General features: G+C 39.8%; 1 protein-coding gene across 1 annotated transcript in view; it reads right to left on the bottom strand.

The window, feature by feature from the left end:
• The window catches only part of TGFB1 (transforming growth factor beta 1), a 30,786-nt gene extending 11,237 nt beyond the window's left edge, over positions 1-19,549 (bottom strand). Inside the window, exons 1-2 of the mRNA XM_072429366.1 lie at positions 18,756-19,549; positions 1,293-1,459 (exon numbers count right to left, since the gene is read on the bottom strand). Coding sequence (XP_072285467.1) covers positions 1,293-1,459; positions 18,756-19,074 — 486 coding nt within the window. The 5' untranslated portion in view covers positions 19,075-19,549. The remainder of the gene's footprint in view (positions 1-1,292; positions 1,460-18,755) is intronic.
• Between the last annotated feature and the right edge of the window lie 2,572 nt (positions 19,550-22,121).

Below are 22,121 nucleotides of genomic sequence, written 5' to 3' on the forward strand. Positions count from 1 at the left end.
ATTTTGATGAACGCTATCCAGTTAGTATCATCTCCAATGAGGATGTGTACAGGTCCCAGCAAGGAACAGAGAGTGTCAGAGAGCAGAAGTGGTTACAGAAATATAGAGTTTTATTTGTTCACCCTTCATTTATATTGGGACATTAGGACAGATAGTAGTTTATTGGTTGATATAATGTAGTAATTCTCTTATATTCTCTTATCCTTGTAATATTAAAAAAAAGCTGATAATGTTTCCATAGCTGCAGATTTATTTAGTGAGGACAATGTTTGTTAGACACCTGGCGAGCATACCTATATAAGAATGGTGAATTTATAATAAAAGTAAAGTGTTAGCCAAGAGGGGCCACCCATAGCAGACCCACCCATAGCAAACATGTAAATTACAGTGGATCTACTTTAATAAAACCAATTCTGTAATAAATACTATTTATGAAGTTTACCAGATTCAGGGGTATGGGGGCAGATTCCTTTCCATTTCCCCTAAAAGATGATTGAAATATATGTGAGCCGCTCCTCTTTGTGTATGTATGGGAAACAGGTTAGAAGGAGAAAAGTGAGGGGCTTCAGGCTCATATTTATGAACTTTATTGATTTATGGTATCACATTTATCAGTAGACAAGAGTTAGGACAGGTGGTAAAGTTGGGTTGTAAATATCACTTCCTCATGCCAGTGAACTGTGCTTGCCTGTGGTCATCCATATTATTATTATTACACCACAGTATTTATATAGAGCCATCATATTACGCAGTGCTGCACAAAGTCCATAGTCATGTCACTAGCTTTCCCTCAAAAGAGCTCACAATCTAATGTCTCTACCCCAGTCATATGTCTTTTTAAAACATTTTAATGTCAATTTTGGGGGGGGAACCAATTAACCTAACTGCATGTATTTGGAAAGTGGGAGGAAACCAGAGTACCCAGAGGAAACCCACACAAACACAGGGAGAACCTGCAAACTCCATGCAGATAGTGTCCTGGCCAAGATTCGAACCTAGGAACTAGGGCTGCAAAGGCCAAAGTACTTACCTCTGAGCCACTGTGCTACCCATAAAGATTGAATAGCCGTAGAGAGCATTTCAATACCCCCCACTGCCGTCTACTCTCAAATGTTAAAATTTTGGTTCATTTGGAAGCAGCGCAGGGGTTGGGGTGGGCATGCACCTGGCAAGGTTCACCCCCAGTATCACAGGGCTCTGCCTGGGTTCCCACCACCTGTCTGAGCTTAGCCTTACACATAACCTGTGCAGTAAAAATGCTGATGATCCCCACAGTGTCCCCATTAGCTCACCTTGTACAGCTCCACTCTAATCTCTGTTCGCGGTGTTTTTTCGACCTGTTTCCGAAATATTCGCAGTTCAGCCTGGTGCAGCGATTCTTCAGTTACCACGACCTTCCTTACATGCTCTGCACTGAAGGTGAATGTGAATTCATTCTTGGAATTACTTTGCGAATGCTCTGAAGAGATAATAATCACATCAATCTATGCATTATTATTTGTGTTATACATAAACATTTAAATGCATAATCCATAAAGATAGAAAGCATAGCTACCTATCAAGATCCCTAAAGACACTCTCTCTATTTCATAATAGGGATTCCTTGTAAAACATTGCATATATGTCATATGTTTGATGAAAAAATCTATTGCAGGTTCCTGGGCATAGCCCACCTTAACTGTCTGCCTGTCTTATTGAACTTCTCTCCCTCTTTTCTATATAGCAAACAGATTAACATAACAGCTAATTCCACAGATTCAAGTGCTTTTTATGAAATAAAAAAATAATAAAGACAATGTTAAATTAACTTTTCCATAAAATACAACTAAACTGTTGGGATTCATAGATATTCGCCACACTGTCATACTGACAACAGACAACTGGGACAAAGAAGATTTCCAGGACAGGACGGGACCAGAACGAGGAACAGTCCAGTGCCATTGAATGATCTGCGGGATCAAAGGTAAATGTGAATTTTTGTAGCTTTAGTTTCGGTTTAATAAGTTTAGGGAACAATATGACAAGACAACATTCTCTGCCAGGTTAGTAAATGTACATTTTTATATGTGTGATAGTAACATTATTAGGTTCTGGGGTTTCTTGTGAAGGGTGCTGTCAATGCAATAGCCTATAAAGCCTTTTAAACACTTTCAGTACATTTCCAACCTCAAAGGTAAAAGTTTGGGAATGGTCCTGTTCCCTGAACCTTGTGCAAAAAATCATGACATGGTTTAATGAGTTTGGTGTGGCCTACATGAAGCCCTGACCACAACCTTGGTATTTGGTTTATGATGTTATATGTGAGCCAGGCCTTCTCAGCCACCATCAAAACCTAACTTCACAAATATATCACTTAGACCAGGGGTCGGCAAACTCTGGCCTTTAGGCCAGATACGGCCTAGCCAGTAGTTTGTTTTCTGGCCTCATCACCATTCACAAGCAGAGGTCTTCTGATCTGTGTCACTTCCCGGTGCAGGGGGCCGCAATGTGTTGACCCCTTTGTAGCAAAGCAGCCTGGTGGCCAATAGGGTCACCAACCCCTTGACTATTTGCAGTGTGTGCTGGTGAAGACCCTGGGGTCACTTAGATTCTGCACCTTAGATAATCCTGTGTCAGCTGCCAGGGGATGGCAACCTGTAACAATTGAACTTTGCAGATAACTGTGTCATGACGTTATACGGTAAATGGGTGTAAAGGACCCCTAGTTGAGTCACCCCTCCTCCAGTGCTTAACACAAACCTAAAGTCTACAGGAAAAGAAACATCTAATCTCTTGGATGGTTCCAGATCTAGTCCACAGGTCAACAACGATCAAAAGTATTACAGAAGATCTTACACTTGAATATATATAAAATAGACAACCCAGTCCCAAGGTGTCCAGGCAGCTCAATATCTTCTAGGTAGATCTTGGCGGACTAATGTCATCAGTGCTCCTACTATCTGAGTCAGCACTATTTCTAGCTGAAGCTAATATCTCAAAACTCTGCATTTTCTGCCTGTTTGTTTTGTCTGATGTTTGCAGCTGAATAGTTCAGCAGAAATTTGTCAAAGGAGACAATTCTTTGGAATGCCTAAAAATGAACATATGATATTATTTGAATGTTTTTTTCTGCTGCTGGTGCAGTTCTCTATTTTTCTGATTACCACAATGATACCACTACATGTAATGAAGAGAGATGAGGTTTTATGGTGATTAGTGATTGTCTTCCATACTATAAATAATTTGACAATCAGTAACTTTCCCTTGAGTAGAGTGCCCATCATTACTTCTTCCAGCTACAAAGTCCAAATTAAAAAGTGGCAATCAGTTCCCATAGACTTACATTTTGGCAAGTGCCAAAATGGTGTTTGAAGCAAACATGCTTGATCTCTATCAAAGCCTTTGGCATTTGCCATTATTGTGTAAGTAATAAGTACCATTATATCTGGTAAGTATCATTATAAGTGTTGAGCAATATCTGCTCCAAAGTGGAGATAGGCTTGATAGACCAATGGTCATCTTTTGATATTAGGAATGGAGATCTGCAAGAAAATGGTCAGGCCACTAAAAAGGAACAATCTTTTTAGCAAGTCAACACTTTCATAACTGGGTGTTAGGAGATGCTCATCTGTCCGGTGACTTTGTGCTGTGTGCCATAGCAGTATAAAACACTGTTTGTTCTGTCTGGGGATGTCATTTGCAGCAGCCAGGAGAACTAAGATAGCAGAAGCCCCTGCTTCCCTTTAGTTGTGCAGCCTGATGTATTTTATGACATCCCCAGCATCCATTGTTAGGCTGTGCACAGCTGAAGGGGATTCTAGAGGCTGATCAGCTCCTGACTCAGTCCTGCACTGCTATTGGCTGCTGGGACTTTAAAGTCTCCCTGCTCCCAGTCACCAATGTCTGTTGTAGTTGGGCTAATCTGTGCTGAAGTGTGGTTCCAGCTGATTTATTGTTGCTGACCTTGCCTGTTCCTGACCTATCATTTGTATGCACCCTGGACAAACTTTTTGCCTGTGATCCCAACTCTGCTTGTGTTTTGCCCTTGTGTACTTCGTTTAATGGACGGATCTTCTGTGTATGACCTCTGCTCTGTATTCTGGACTTGGCTCTGTTGGAATCTTCATGCTCCCTTCTCTGTGGGCTCCTGGCTTGCTGCCGGCCCATCCCCAGACACCATCCTCTGCGCACTAAGTCCTGGGGGCAACCGAGTGCTGGGAGACGCAACAAGTCTCCCGAGGCTGAGCGGGGGCTTGCTATAGGTGAAGACTGCGGTGATAGATTGGGGGACTGGTGTCTGGTGAGGACTGGTTGCTGACTAGGGCCTTACATTACAACAGGCCAAAACTACCCACTGTTATGGAGGATCACCGCCAACAAATACAGTTCCTGACAGATGCTATTAACCAGTTGGCACAGCGTGTGGTGGCTCCAGAGCTTTAAAAGCAGGATCTGGATCCTGCTGTGGAACCCAAGATTACCCTGCAAGAAAAATTTTCAGGTGAACGCCAAAAGTTTGTAAACTTCACGAATGCTTGCAAGTTATATTTTCGGCTGTGGCCACTCTCATCTGGCATGGAGTCCCAGAGAGTGGGCCTAGTCATCTCCCTACTCCAGGGTGATTCCCAGACTTGGCCTTCAATCTGCCTCAGGATGACCCAGCCCTCTCTTCAGTGGATGCTTTTTTTCAAGGCCATGGGGATTCTGTATGCTGATATGGCCTGGCTTCAACTGCAGAGGCAAAAGTTGTAGTCTTCAGTAGGCCTATAGGCCAGTGGAGGAATATGCTGCAGAGTTCTGCTGCTGGGCTGTACATTTGCAGTGGAATGAGCCAGCGCTCAGAAGCCAAATCGCCTGGGTCTATCCAATGCCATTAAGGATATTTGTCAACCACCCTTTACCAGACCCCTTGAATGAGACTATCCAATTGGCCTTTAGGATTGATTGCAGACTTCCTGAGCACTGCATAAAGAAACTTTCTGCACCTTCCAGACCACTCACTACCTCTGAGGCAAGCCCAGCTCCCTCTCCGGCCAAGGAGTCAATGCATTTGGGCTTCCTCAGGCTGTCGGAGAGATTAAGAAGGTCTGAAGGGCTCTGTTTTTATTCCAGAGAACCTGGACACTGTGTGCAATCCAAAAACTAAAACCCTTCCACCATTCCTGACAAACCCCAGTCTAGAGTTCTGTAAAATTTAAAGTAGGCTTCCAGGTGTCAGACAAGGATGCAAAGTGGTAATACTGAAAAACTGCGGGTGGAGGACCCTGCTCAGGAGGGGGTAATGTTAGGAAATGCTCATCTGTACGGTGACTCTGTGCTGTGTGCCATCGCATTAAAAAACACTGTTTGTTCTGTCCAGCGATTGTCATTTGCAGCAGCCCCTGCTTCCCTTTAGCCGTGCAGCCTGATGTACCTTATCCCCAGCATCCATTGTTAGGCTGTGCACAGCTGAAGGGGACTCTAGAGGCTGATCAGCTCCAGACTCAGTCCTGCACTGCTATTGGCTGCTGAGACTTTATAGCCTCTCTGCTCCCAGTGCCTGTTGTAGTGTATAGTTGGGGTAATCTGTGCTTAAGTTTGGTTTCAGCTGATTTATTGTTGCTGAACTTGGCTGTTCCTGACCTATCATTTGTATGCAGCCTGGACTGATCTTTTGCCTATGACCCCGACTCTGCTTGTGTACTTCCTTGGGTGGACAGATATTTTGTGTATGACCTCTGATTTCTGGGCTTGGCTCTGTTGGAATATTGGTACTATTATCTGTGGGCTCCTGGCTTGCTGCCAGCCCATCCCCAGACACCATCCCGTGTGCAGTAAGTCCTGGGGTATCAATAAAAAAAACAAAGTTTCCAGTGAACGGGCTATTCACACATCAATAACTCTTTCTATAAACATGTGTTCAAGTTCAGAAGGATAATTTTATCATACAGTTCAATTTTCTATAAATAGCTTTATTTACCATTGTTATCAGCTTAAATCATAGTTACAGTGTAGTCAGGAAACCCCATTTTTTGTTTTTTTTTTTTTTTTTTTTTTTAAAGCCTCCTGCCATCATTTTGAGTGTAATTGTGTTGATTAGAAAGTTGGGAGGGAGATTAATGAGATTTGCAGGACCATGTCCTAAAAAAGCATTTCAGTTTTCAATTAATCAAAGTTAAATTTCAGGTGCGGAAATATGTTTATAAAGCCACTTGGGGGTCTTCATTAGCATAGGACTTTAGATCATTAGCATCTCCGGACTTCTTTCAATAAAAGGTTTTTGTCTAAGTTGATCAGCAACATTCCTGTCAACGTGACTTTCATGTACAAATCTATTATACAGGATAGTATGAAGACATTTGGAGACTGCAGCTTAGGGGAAACAATGAAATGATCTATTACACAAATCATTCAAATAATATGGTTGGAAGGTCTGAAAATTGTGTTTTTATGCATATTAATTTGAATAACTAGGGGGTCTCTATAATAATGGTACCCATTCAAACATGGAATCTGGATAGATAGTAAAAAGGGGGGAACGAAGGGAGTATGTCCAGTCCTTTCTCGCCAACACCAGGCCGCTAAAACATGACTGCCCCTATCTAAGCATCCCCAAAAATCTGGGAGCTAAAGTTAGGAGAAGGTTCTTCATTTCCACAGCCTCTTGTTGTTGGTGATCTCTTTGCAATTATTTTTAAAAATGTCAGTGATTATAGATGAAAAGTTGATTTTTACTATGACGTTTCACTTTTTTCAACATCCAAGTTTAATTTTAACCTGGTCAAAATTTCCACACTCATCCGTAGTTGTAATTTTTCCCATTCATTACCCAGTAAAGCTGGATTCTTATAACATGATGTCAGGGTGTGTTTGTTTGCAGCTCATTATAAACAGAAAGCGGATTTTGAAAATACCATTCATTCCATTAAACTCAGCTACAAAGACTTGGGGAAACCCTGGGATTAGTGCACATGTTACTCATGATGGTGACACACTATATGGCCAGAAGTTTGTGGATACTTCCCATAACATTATAGGTTTGCTAGAAATTGTTTGAGAAGACCGGAATCACAATTTGCATTCCATTTAATCGCATAAATGTGAATTAAGGAGAACCCCCGGGCTCTGTGCAGGCCACTAAGATCATCCAGACTATACTCCTCAGATAAAGTCTATTTGGACCTGGCTTTGTACAACTGAATTCTTCAATAGGAGTATCTACATAGGTTTGTCCATATAGCATATCTGCTATGCATCTTCATCCATCCAGTGGTATAGAAACAATAGTAACAGAGGTTGTGGTTAGTTCCCAGCTCCCGGGAAGCTTCTACAAGTTAGCTTTCCATAGCTAAATGTTGTCTTTATTTCCATCACCTTGAGTAAGTGAATGGCTGAATTGCCTACTGCAAAGTATGGGGGAGGTCCAAGAGGTAGGCAGAATAATCCACCACCATGGGCACTTCAGAAAACAATTTATAACTCATGGGTGGACAGTTGGGTGCTGAAGGATCTTGTCCCACCACTGGTGGGGGCTCATTAGTAGTTTGTAAGGGGTGTGTGGATGAGAGGTTATGAGGATTGGTGGTTACAGGGATAAATAGGGGTTGGTTAGTGTTCCGCTGGTAAAGTATTGAGGTGATGGTACAGCGCCATAGATGTGTTCTACTATACTTTGCATTCGACATACTGAAGGTGCATTAGCAAGGTAGAAACCAGTTCACCAACCCACATATCTTTATAGTTTGAGAAGAAACAAAGGCACCTGGAGTCAACCTATACAAACTCCATGAAGATGGGTCACTTCTGGGCTTTGAACCTACAGCCACTTTGCCAGCATTCTTCCATATTTGACATTATTGTATTACTGACCTCCTTTGTTGTTTTTACTCCCTTGTGCAGACAGTTTGACAAGGTTTTAACATTATTAATGTTCTGGAACAGGATAGGAACATTGTTTAAAAAACATAAAAAATACAGTGACCAATTAGGAATTTAAAATTGTCTGCATTAGCACAAAAAGCGTGGTACAGATTTTTCCAAGATCAAGCATTGTACAGGAATTGCCGCTCTATGTCTGGCTGTTACAATATGGAACATATTCAGCATCATTAGCTTGCTCAGCAGCACAGTGCCCCTGGAAATGGTTTTACAGGCCTGGCAGTAATGTGAGCGCAGCAGGCCGAGGTGTGAGCAGACCAATGGAAAACAGGCGGGGACCTGTGATGTGTGCAGACGTACGGCTGAGAATGCACAGAGTTGTCAGTGTAATGGGCTGCTACACACATGTGCTCCAGACGGGCCTGCACTTCACGTGTGGATCAGACGGCAGCTCCTGCGTGTTTACGATACGGCCAGTTGGGGAAGTCTTTGTAACAATCGCTTCATAGTTTGAAACCATATGGGATACGGGGCACGGGGGCTCAGACAGACGGTCAAATAAATAGTTTACTATTCCCAGCTCCCCTCCTTCACGAAGCCATTGAAAGTACTTAGCTACACAACCTCTCGTCTGACTGGCTTTCCTCTAAATCAAATTTCAAATATTATAGAGTTCCTGGCTCTACATGTGCTCATATAAAAATAATCCCCTCGCCCTCTAATTCATTTCTGCACCATCAGACCTAAACGGTGTAAGCTATGATCTTGGATCGTACATCTGTGGGCCTCATTTAAATAAGGTGCATGGTGGAGGAGAAACAATCACATTATTGCTTCTTTCATTTATCCACACCGCGCTAGAAACATATATGAGAAGCAGCTTGCTATGGGTAACCGGGACTTCCCATAAACACTTTTATGTAGGGGGCTTGCAACAAGAACCCCATACACAAGAGAGCTTATTTAATAAATGAAAGAAACAAAGTATAATAGTAGAAATTAATAGAAATTACTTTATTGCATAAAGCTTGCAGGGAAAATATGATTGCATGCATGTGATTTGTTGCTAAAAAAAGGACAGACACCTGGACCAGACTTTCTGAACCTTTGTACCCCAACGAACCCTTGAAATGAATTTCAGGTCAATAAAAATGCATTTATTCATGGTTGGTGGGAAGAATGCCCCCATTATGGTGATAATCAGGAAGGAATAGCCCTTACAGTCAGGGGTGTAGTGGGGCGGGCAAAAGTGGGAACGCCATGCCCTCAAATTTTTGCGGGAAGGCATGTGTGCCCACTCTTATTTTGCAAACAATTTGGTGGTCCGTGGCTCTGGCCACCACGCCCCCCCACCAGGGACAGGAGAAGAACCTCTTGAGTCCGGCCACTTAATAGATTCTGCAGCATGACACATCCTAATACATATAAACTGATCTACAGGATGTTGTATCAGCAACAAGGGTAGAAAAAGTCACTGGCTGCAGAAGTAATCATGCCCTGGTTTCAGAGATGGTTACTAAAGTACTAAAGCCAGCCAGAGAACTAGAATTTTCAGAAGGTGATATCGGTAGTGTTAGTTCCCATATTTTTCTCATGTTTTCTTTGATGACCCACATAGATCTATACAGCCGGCCTGATTTATTAAAGCTCTCCAAGGCTGCATGGACCAGATCCATTCCAACAAACCTGGAATGGTTCTGGTCCAGGATTCAAAACATGTGATAGAAAATAACAAATGACTTTGAAGAAATCCTTGCTGTACATCCAATATCCTAAATTAAACTATAGTATTCTCACTTCCACAATCCTGCCAATTGCTATAAGGCAATCAATGCATGCCTTGTTAATTTGATCTCTATGGCTGTAAGTTGTTAGATCTTTCCAATTAAACATGACTTTTATGGTGACTTGATTTTGAATCCATGGTGCAGTTAATTGTACCATACATGATGTTTTTAAAGTGTTACTAATGCCATTGCATTAGTAATACCAGCAGGAAATGTGCCAACAGGTATTAAATATATCACCTGAGCTGCATATCAATGTTCTGATGCACAGGGTATTACCAATCTGGGAAAATCCCTGTACTTTTCACAATAATTAGGGGTGTAAAGCAGTTATATCATGTAATATTGAAGTTCCGGTAGTTAGAGAACACAAAGCATTATTAGATCTTCCATTTAACACCTCCGTATCTGTCATTTATGGTGTTGGTCATTTCCATTCTGTGAGTTATCCACATTTATTATTTGCGGGGTTAAAGTAAACGCATGAGGATGAAAAAATTCAGATCTCCTTTAGCTGACTTGGTTTGTTAGGGTGCAGACTCAGGGATTATCATCCGATCTGTACCACCTAGTAAGCCACTGATCAGGAACAAATATACAGCTAGTTCTGAATTCCCATTGTATATGTATTTCCAGGTTGGTGGCTTCATAGTCAAAGAAGCCAGGCTCTGTCTTTGTATATCATACTAAGGCTATGTTCAGATGGACGAATAACTTTAAATTCAGCTGCCATAAAGTTCATGGTTTACCAAATGTTTGCAAGCCACCATACGAGCAATGTCTTTGCACAGGAAATAAAGGTGTGTATATATATATATATATATATATATATATATATATATATATATAGATAGCAGAAACAAGTAATTTGTCCTTGCAAATGCTTCTTAGGCACTTAAAAGCTTGCCAGGAGTCAGGAACGTATTTATATTTAGGAATATGGAGGTGGTTCAGCAGGAGACCAACCTGAGATGGAGCATCTGAGTGTGCTGCCAAACTGCAAATGCAACCACATGACTGGTATACGGCTGCAAAAATATGGCTCTTGAAGATTGTGGTGATGGTGATTTCACATTTCAAAACTAGTGAACTGCTATGGTACCGCATATTTTGAAAGTCTACCTGAACATAGCCTTAGGCTGAGCACACTTGCTGGATGATTGTCACCTGAAAGAAATAATCATCTTGGGTGAAAATCTGACATGAGCATAGCTGTCACCTGACATTCACCAATGAAGGGAGCGGGAACAACCACTGTACTATCATATGGGAAAGGATGCAGCAGGGAGCCATTTGTTCATCCCCCCCTCCTTTCTAAACAACAGAACAATGTATTGTTTTCACCACTCATTCGACTTTTATTCACCTGTGGCTGGAAACGATCACAGAAGATCATTTACAGCAAGTAGAATCTGATGTGTACAAAGCCTTAGTGCTGAAAGATTGTGGTCCTAATGACTAAAGTTTTTTTATTTACAATGAATTAGGGAATTGATGATTTGGAGGTGCTGTCAGTAGTATTGTTAGTTGTAGATTTTTCTTATGATCCATTTGCATTAATCATTTTTTTTGCAGTGCAATGGATGTTTTGTTTCTCTACAACATACAATTCCTATATTACAACAATTTATTTTAGTTGTTCTTATCACTATGCTGCAATAGTGTGTTGTGTAAAATTCCTGCATGTCACAGTTTTATATACAGTGATCAGTAAAGGATCAGACATCTGAAGTGTTGGAAACCAGCGACATCCAAAGCTCATCAATAGAGATGAATCCAAGGATCAGACATTCCCTCGCCCCATGCCATGTACCCCATATATATAGAAATGTGAAGTCACATTTTCAAGTGCATCTCTAGGTAAAAGTTTTGTCAAATCTTCTGCCAAGTTTTGTAGTTAGATCTCTGTCCCCTTCTAATAAATTTCCCACTTTATAGGATCTATTTGCAAAGAAGCAAATCTGACAATCACCAGACATTTTATGATAGAGAATCTCACAGGTCCATCATTAATGTCAGATTCACTGCTTTATGAATAGATCTCTATTTGTAAAGGTGACCATTGTCTCTGAGAAAGAAAGTGGGAGAAAATCTAAAATCATAGAACTTTCCTAAGAAGAATAGGTGAGGGGTATCTTCTAAATAGGCCACCTGATCCGGGGGCAACTGTGGAGGAGATGAATTCCCCTTATATTGCCTACAATTTCCTGTTGTGCCTATGGCAAAGAAAGTGAAGGGAAACCGCAAAAAAATAAACTGCCAGAGGTTTTCAAAGCTCACAAAATTAGAAACGTTAACATCCTTCCTTTAGAGGATACTTTGAGTTTATTTTTAGTACTCTAGCAAAAGAATCCCTTAAAAGCATAACTCCACTTTGCCTGCTGTCCATGTAACATAAATTAGCGAGTAAATTCATTTTGCTTCCTCCTTCCTGTGTGCTGAGTGGGATTGGCCTGTTATACTTTCATTATTAGTGCCAGTGGTGTAATAATGATGAAAAAACTGCTGGGTGGCCAATGAACCTCAAGCAAGAGCAGGAAGTGACATTTTTGGGGAAGTTCTGCACAATAAATGACCCCAGATGTCATGGTCGCAAGGAAGCAAGTTTTTTTTTGTTTGTTTGTTATTTGGTTATCAAAAATTACAGCTGCTTGCATTATGAAAGGGAACATCAATTTCCATTTTTAAATGGTGAAATAGTTGGTGTAGAAGTTACATATTATTGTAACAATCTTACAAAAGTAGAGTTATCCTTTACGTCAGCATCAAGTAAAAATTGGATACAAGTACAACTTTTTGCTATGAGTTCTGCAGGCCATTATGCATGAATGTAAGGCTACTTACACATCTATAGATAAATGAAGCTGTCATTAATTGACATATAAGTAGACATCAAGACATTCAAAAAATTATGCCCATGAATATTGGGACCACTGATGTTCGATACCATGCTTGCTGGGTGTAAATGACTGCTCCATTTATGTACAGTCATTTGTGCAGGCCAACATTTCCATTGAGACAGAGGAAAGGGATAATGGGAAGCAGTGATGATAACTGGTAGGTGATTAGGAACATATACATGGTACATGGATGGCATACCTATGGAGTAGTGGCAAAGCAATGGCCTAGGTATGAATAGTCATGAAAAAATGGTATAACTATGGATCAGAAGTACAGCAATGGTGTAAGTATAGATCAGTGGTATGATAATAAAGTAATTGTGGATCAGTGATGAAGTAAGGAAAAATAAATGAAATAATGATGGTGTAACTAAGAATCAGTGCAATAGTGATAGTATAACTATGAATCAGTGCTACAATGAGAACATAACAATGGTGATAGTTTACCTAGGGAGAAATAGTACATGGATGGTGGAACTTTAAATCAGGGGTACAGTGATGATGTAAATAATGGTATACTGTATCAATCATACAGTGATGGTGTAACTATGGATCAGGTGTACAATACAGAAATGGTACACTGTTGGTGTACCGGAACGCCATTGGTATAAAAATTGAGTAACTTATAATACATGGTACAGGGATGGTGCAAATACTAAAAAATAAAGTAAATTAGTGGTAGAATGATTGTGTAACTATGCAATAGTGGCACAGATTAGTGGGGTCTAAATACTAATTAATATCATAGATGAGGTGTAGCAATGGGTTAGTGCAACATTAATGGTATAATTATGTGATAGTGGTACAGTGATATAATTGTATCTTTAGATTAAAGGTAATTAAAGATTGGTGGTAAAAGGATAGTGTAGTGTTGGGCCAGTGGAAACTTTACATTGGTGGTAGGGAGAGTGTGTAATTTTGAATCGGTGGTAAAGGATTTAAGAATTGGTGGTATTTAGTTGTAGAGTTTTATATTTATATAGTGGTATTTAGGTTTAGTTGTGAATCAGTTGTATAGGGAGGAAAGAATTAAGGATTGATGGCACAGGGAAGGTTTAATTAAGGATCAGTGGTATAGGAAGGGTAGATTTATAGATTGGTGGCATAGGGATTTTCTTTGAATCAGTGCTAAAGGGAGGGGGAAATGATCGATTGGTGGTACATAGATATGGATCAGTTGTATAGGGAAGGCGGAATTAAAAATTGGCGGTATAGGGAAGGTTTAGTTATGGATCAGTGGTAAAGGATGAGTGAAAGTATAGACTGGTGATAAAGTGAGGATGTAGCCATGAGCCATTATTACAGAAAGGGTGAAATTATACACTAGTGGTAAGGTATAGGGACCGAGTAGCAATGTTTTTGTTGTATAGACTGAATTATAAACTGCTATGAAAAGGAGGATTTAGTCATGTGCCATTACTAGGTAGATGGTAAATGAATCTGTTCATCAGTATTATTATTATTATTATTATTATTAAACAGGATTTATATTGCGCCAACATATTTCGCAGCATTGTACATTAAATAGGGATTGCAAATGACAGACTAATACAGACGTTGATATAGGAGGAGAGGACCCTGCTCCGAAGAGCTTACAATCTAGTAGGTGGGGGAATTTCACACACAAAAGGATGGGAGGTATGTAGTGTTGGGAAGTAGTGATGGTTTCAAAAGACAGAAGAAGATGGGTAGGCAAGTTTGAAAAAATGGGTTATTACTGTACTATTGTAGGAGGTACAGTAAATAAACATGTAACTATGGATTGTTGGTAACTACTCATCATGTGTAGTAATGGAAGACCAATGACATCATGAGGGTGTAATAACTACCAAGGGACTCCATGAGGGTGGAGTGGCTGATAAGGGGCAATAATATGTTCCTGCTGATAATAAGCGGCTTCATGAGAAAGTAATTACATAGCTACATTTCCACTAAAAAGGAATTATAACTGGCACTGCAAGGAGATAATTGCTAAAAACTGCAACAGATGATAGAACTGCTGGTAAGTGGTAAAGAGAAGGTTTATCTATAGATCAGTGGTATAGCGAGGGCAGAGTTAAGGACAGGTGGTACAGGGAAGGTTTAGCTTTGAATCAGTGGTAAAGGCAGGGGGAAATTATAGATTGATGGTACAGGGAAGGTTTAGGTACTGGGCTCAATGCTCAGTAATACACTTTAATTCTCCAACATTTTCCCAATAGAGGTTAGCATATAATAGGAGGGCTATAGGTACTATAGACAGTCTCCATAAATAGGCCACCTGATCCGGGGGCAACTGTGGAGGACATGAATTCCCTTTATATTGCCTACAATTTCCTGTTGTGCCTATGGCAAAGAAAGTGAAGGGAAACTGCCAAAAAAAATAAACTGCCAGAGGTTTTCAAAACAAGAAATATCTATATTCCAAAGGATTGTACCCAAAAAATGGTAACACTACACCCAGAGATGTGAAAGAATGGGCTAAAGTAAGTTTTTAGGCTTAACTTCTGCATATATTAGGTGATTTGGGAAGGGGCCCAAAGGACTCGTTTTTAGTGGAGGGGCCACTTGCTGCATCCTTTCTCAACCTTTTTACATGAGGGAAATCCTTCTTTAATTACTATATCCTCTTACTTTGCTGGCCATTGGGAAGAATGTCATCCTTACAAATAGCCATAAAGATCATTGGTGTCACTTAAACTGACCTGAGAGTCACAAATTGCTCATTGCTCAAGGAACCCCTAGCAACGTCTGGAGGAACTCTGATTGAGAAACACTGGGCAATGTATGTATAGGTTACTTTATACATATGTACATGGAGACAGCTGTGTTTGCAAATTACACATGCAGGCTCCGTATCCACAATACTTGTGTCCTCTTATCTCACTTCAGGTCTACTATTAAGACCATTAAGACAAGTTAGGTGATTAACAATAGACTTTTGCAGTCTTTTATGATAAATCAAGTGTTCCAAGTACAAAAACTTTAAAAACAACAGTTGTTTTATCATGGGTAGTAAGCCTATATTCTGATCTAGCAATACTGACATGTACCCCATTGACATACATGACAAATACATTTTAACAATAAGTCTACTCATGACTAGGAATGAACAAACTGAGATTCAGAACTCACAGCTAATCCAACCATTCACCAGAAACAGTATTTCACTTCACTGGTGAACCTGACTCTCTCGTGTGAACTGATTAAATGGTCCATATCAGTTTGGAGAGTTTCGCTTAAGGAAAAGAGAACACAAACAGAAAATAGATAAAACAAAGCTGGGGAATTGCGGAAAAGCAGGAAGGGTGACCAGTGGCATACATGGGATATTAAAAGCTTTAAAAAGAGGAAGGGGAGCAGGACAGATGGATAAGGAAATGGTTAGAGAACATACAGGAAGAGATGCAATGTGGTCACAATATGGTTCCTTTTACCCTTTCATTCCCATGCCGGTGCCTCGTAAACTGGATGTAAGTTAGTATTGAAATGTTTCAGATTCATTGCAACCAGTCAGCATTTATTTTTCATGATTTACTCTCATTTTACCGTCCTCGTTCATGAACCAAGATCTGAACACAACATTCAGTTCTACACAAGCGTCAATATTATTGTACTATGATCATCAGAACTGGATTTACATCATTGAAACAAATAGACACAGACTTTGTTGCCCCCAAAAGAACACCCTTCTGCTAGCATCACCTCCTTTACTGGATCTAACCTGGCTTACAATATAACATGGTCATACAGGGGCTGACAATATTCTTATGGCCGGGTATGATATTTCCTCTTTGTCTCCCATACCAATAGACACAATCCTTCTGTGCCCAATACAAATCTGATGCCCACACAGACTGGGAATTATTTTATTCTCCATCTTCCTCTGGAGACTCCTGACCCAGCACTCAGATCCCAGAGAAAAAAAATGCCAACTGGTAATATAGATTTTCCAAAATGCTGAAAAATTTGTGATAACAATAATAAGCCCCTCTGTTCATGACATCAGTTAGGGGTTCGCCCCATCAGGCAATGCTGGAAGCTGTCACATCACTGGCTGAATATATCATCATTTACAGGAAAATGTTACCACTGGGCTGTTTTTATTTCTAAGCATTTCAAGGACTTTATTATGCCAATGGAACATAGAAGACCATGTTAGTATCATGGAATGTAAATTCTGCATGCACAATTTGGATTGTAGTAAATAAAAAAGATGATTAATTAACAGGAAAGGAATAGTATATTGATACTCTTACATAAAAATGTAATTTAGACCCATGTCACACATGTAGGTCCAACTTGCCAGCAATAGGATCATTAAAGAAAAGCACAGGATACACTAACTGGCTTTTATAGTGTGGTTCTCTTATTGGGCCTGATTTAGGAAAGCTCTGCAAGGCTGGAGAAGATACACTTTCATCAGTGAACCTGGGTGATCCAGCAAACCTGGAATGGATCTGGACCAGGATTGATAATAACAATTAGCCAATTACTTTTTAAAAAAATCATTCCAGGCTTGCTGCATCAGCCAGCTTCACTGTCGAAAGTGTATCCTCTCAGCCTTTAGAGCTTTAATAATTCAGGTCTATTGACTGAATGGGTGAGATGTTAGTTTTCGGCGTTGCTCTTTTGCTGGTCAGTAAGCATTGGCAATGTTTTGATAAGAAAGGGAGCAACACCATAGGAGCAAACAAGTGTTTCTTTTCTGTTGCCACCAGTCAATGACATGGCCCTCAAGAAAATGTAAATATATTTTATGACAAAGAGACAATTGTCTATCAAAAATTACATTTTTGTAATTCTGAGTTCAGTTTAATTAAACACAAATGATTTCTGATCAGTTGCTATAGATTATTATTATTACACAGTATTTATATAGCGCTGACATATTACACAGCGCTGTACAAAGTCAATATTCATGTCACTTGTTGTCCCTCAAAGGGGCTCCCAATCTAATGTCCCTACCATAGTCATATGTCTTTAATATAGTCTAAAGTCAATTTTTTGGGGGAAGCCAATTACCCTAACTGCATGTTTTTGGAAAACATACATAGATTAGTATACAACTTTGTTCTTATGATTGATCATGTCAGGGCTGATCTTTGAAAGGAGTTCTAAAACATTCATGTTGTTTCATTGCAATCAATCAGCTTTCATTTTTCCATTCTAGATTTAAAAATGAAACATGGTTTCTAATTGTTTTTTTTTTAAGTAACATATCTTACATTTCCTAAAGCTCTCTTTTCATGTATATGTGATAGGTCAATAGAATTCATCAAAGCACGTAGTTTACTTTATTAAAACATTATTGTTTGTTTGCAACTTTTAGAAACTTATTTATCACTTTATTATCAGAATTTTTATCAAAGAATCGGTTTTGTTCCCTGGCAAACAGGCTAGAATTGAGCGTGAGTATACGAAATAAGTGATCTGAATCTTCTTTCACATACTGATTGCCAATTCTTCTGGCAATATCGCAACCTTGGAAAATGACGATCAATAGATTTACATTGCGTCTACTGGATCTCAACTTTTTAGAAGGGTCAATAAACTTTTCAACACTTAAAAGTGCCTGAACTCCATTATAACCTATGGTGTGTTCCAAGTACATAACAGTGAATGTTATAAAGCGGTGATCACGCTGATTGAATTTGATAATTATGGCGATCGCAGATTTTAATACTGTGAGCTGAATGTGGAAATTACCTTAAAAACAGCAAAAAAAGGCTTATCAGCGCAAACGAAATATGCTTTTGTTGAAACTGATAAAGGAAAAGAAATAGTAATACAGAGCAGAATAAATGGAGCGCTGAAAAGAAGTGGTGATGTACAAAGTATAGCAACCCAAGCAACCAATCAGATTGTACTTTTCTTCAGAACAAAAAAGATTGCTGGTTAGGTGCTATGGGCTTCTAACACACCACTCTATAATTTACTCTGCAAAGTCTTTATTTGCTTTCAGTGTTGGGCTTCTGTGTAAACTTCTAAGAACTGCAGCCCAAGCAGTTTTATTTCGGTAAATATTAGGAACCTTTTGAGTTTTATTAGGATACATTTTCCAAAACAGCACTACGCTCTATAATCCTGCCTTCTTCATTCCTCTTCTTGTTTTCTAACTTTTCTGTTGTTCAAAATAATTTTGCCTAAGAACAAAGCTTTTACTGGCTGTACAGTAATACAATAATTTCTTATTTTAAACAATACGTAGAGTTCCCCAGAAATATAATTCATGAGGTTATAGTTATCTTACCATTCCTGATCATTTCAATCCTTTCAACCTGTTTGGAATAATATTCCTCCCCAACGGGCTTTTCCTTCTTTATTTTTTCCTGAATCGTATCCACAGTGCTATTGTAAATGGACAGGACCTCTATGGGGACTGTCATCTCCTCGCTCTCTACATCTGGAGGTTCGGTGAGCTTCAATTTACTAAGAATTTGTCCTCTGATAGCTTCAATTCTCCTCTTCTTCACCTGTTCCATGTCCACTGCTTTGCACGTAGACATTGACATAGCCACATGGAGAAGGTCCACCAACAAGACCAACAACCACATCCATTGGAGCCCCATGGTCTAAGTTTTACGACACGGCCAAAAGAAGAACCTTCTTGACTTCCAAGCTTTGAATGTTGCCTTGTTGCCTATCTGGATTCTCCAATTTTTTGGGGGGCTAATTTACATCAAGGTTTGTTTCGATCTCATCGTCCTTATACTACAAGAGCATCCACTTCCATGGGGAACAGTCCAATCCCAAGATTTAGGCGATGTAAGTCTAGGTCAAAGCATACCAAAAAGAGAGGTCAAGTTGAGCCAAGTAAACAGCATCCCACCTGGGTGAAGATGTGGTACAGCTCTCGTCTGCCTTGGAGATGTCTGGCACTCCTAGAAGTGAGTGCCAAAGTTCTTCTTAAAGAAGCTGTTCTCTATGTGCCTTGTATGTAGCTTGCTCCCACTCTCTTCTATGTAATTTGACGGCCTTGTCTCCCAGCTTGCTAGAACATGCTTCTACCGGCCCCCTCTTTCTCTCTCTCCTTCCTCCTGTGTGCTGTAACAGGCTGGGGTTTTTTTAATGCTTTTTCTGTAACTTCAGGCTCCACCCAGGATATGATGGTACTTAAGTTTGACACACACAGACACAGAGTAGTTTAAGGAACTGTTGCTGGGTCCTGGGGGTGGTGAGGGCTCACAGTGAAACCTGATAATGTTTTATTAGAAAACAGCCGTGGCAGAATGTACTAACACATGGAATATCTCACATGACCACTGCATGCTGTATTATACAGAATTATCATGTAACAATGAGAAGAGCAAAAAATTACCAGTTCCTTTTATTACTTTTTATGTCAAAATTTAGGCAAAACTTTTTCATTTTGGAAACTGCATGCACTGTCTCTCACCCTGCCCAACAGTTCGGAAACCATGAAACGTAAGGTGCTCTGAAAGTATTGACATCATTTTCCGAAGGTTGGTTCTCCTCCTGCTTCTCGTACATTAATAATGGTCAATGACTCTCAACAAGGAACAACAAAAAATAAAAGGACCTCAGCCAGAATTAGGGAGTTGGAGCTTGGCTATGCATTAAAGAGTTCTTTGGGTTTTCATGTTTTTTTGGATGTTCTGCAGGCTGTGGGACTATATAATATGGCAGCCAAAGCATGCATGCATATTTTGCATGTCCACATCCAACAGTTCACATCCAAATCTGCATGATTTTGACCTGATTTTTAGATGTCTTTATGGTAGAGGGTGGTCTGATTTGGTAACCAATTAAAGTTGAACTCTTAGTTTTGCACAGTTGTACAGACTCTTCTCCTGTACTGAAAATGTCCTGTATAGCACACTGTGAGCTTCTTACAGCGTGCATTAGAAGCTGATATATCCCGCATAGATTGCTGGCTGGATGATCATCCAGCTCATCCAATACTTGGCTTATTGTCTATCTACTAGATTGTAAGCTCTTTGGGGCAGGGTCCTCTCCTCCTCCTGTATCACTGTCTGTATCTGTCTGTCATTTGCAACCCCTATTTAATGTACAGCGCTGCATAATATGTTGCCGCTATAATAATCCCGTTTAAAAAATATTATTATATTATTATTATTATTATTAATAATAATAATAATAATAATAATAATAATAACATATCCTGCCTTGTTCATTGATTGGATTTCAGTTCTTTCATCATAGAGGTGCATGTTCTAGAGCAGACAAGTAATATATTCTGCCTTGGAATGCCCGGCTCTCTAGACTGAGATCCTCCCATTAGGACAATTTGATATATTATTAGCCCCCAGTGCTATCTCACTACTATCAAAGCTGATGGCTTTTGAATGAGTATTGAAGCTGGGTGCTGTGATGTTTTATTATGAAGCACCCTGCCGCCATGATTTTCTTATTTTACATTAGGAGGTACAGAGACCCAATGAAGATGGTAATGTGGGTTAAAAAAGTAATTGAAAAAAAAGGAAACGTATAATTGTTGAAGTTCTAAAAGCAAGAGGGAGCATAGAGAACCAAGAAAGGCAAAATATTAGAATATTCAACTTTAGCTAGAAAGTCAAAGAGCCTTTAGCTTCTAGCCATACATTGCAGACTGTTCTTAACACCAAAAAAATACTTTTTGCAGTACTGGTGTGAAAAGTTCCCAAATGACTGTCCGAATTCTTTTGTTCCTTTATCCTTCTCAGCCGTCCCTCATTTTGGTCTGACACATTGTCCTCACTGTTTTATAAAGTAAAGTGTTATATTACAGTAAAAAAAATGTAAATTCTATCCAAAGAAAAAACGTATTTATTTTGGATAAAGTAAGGTCGCGGGGTCTCTTAAATGTTAGGGTTACACTTTAGGGAGTTAAGTGGTTAAGGGCTACAGTGAATCTGCAACAAAAATTATTTTATTCCATTTTAAATAGTTTTGGGGTGAGGACTCGGGCTCTACTACATTTGCAATGCTATATGTTTTCTTTTCCATTACTTCCTTTATGGGTGACAACTCAGCTGCAGGACAATTGATGGAAATCTCCTCCACAAGGCTTCAGACACAAATGAAAAACTTACAACACTGTTTGAGTTACACTTTAATGCCTTAATTTAGGATCTATGTATATGTAATGCGTGTAAGCTAAGCATTCCAGGATTTCCACTAAAAACTTTTGTGGTGCCCCTCAAGAACTATTCTAGATGGGGTTGTACAGGGAAGACTCATGTGATAAGGCGATGCAGCTCCATCCTCCCTCACCATATAAATCATGTATGAGCCTTTTTTCAGGGATCCATTTGCAGCTACAACACGCATGACTCCAAGACTTTTCTAGAGCTGCCCCGACTCTCTGGAATGGTTCCTTGTCCTATTCGGCTTGCTCCTCCTCTTCTCACTTAAATAAGGACTCGAAACCCATCTTTTCAAACTTGCCTACTTGTCTTCTTCTGTCTTTTGAACCAGTCCCCACTTCCCACCGCTACATATCTCCCTTGCTAGTGTGTGTTACTTCCCCCACCTCGTAGATTGTGAGCTCTTCGGGGCAGGGTCCTCACCTCCTGTGTCACTGTCTGTATTCGTCTGTCATTTTCAACCCCTATTTAATGTACAGCGCTGCGTAATATGTTGGCGCTATATAAAT

Source organism: Pyxicephalus adspersus, chromosome Z (assembly GCF_032062135.1).
Source record: "Pyxicephalus adspersus chromosome Z, UCB_Pads_2.0, whole genome shotgun sequence".
NCBI classification, from domain to species: Eukaryota; Metazoa; Chordata; class Amphibia; order Anura; family Pyxicephalidae; genus Pyxicephalus; species Pyxicephalus adspersus.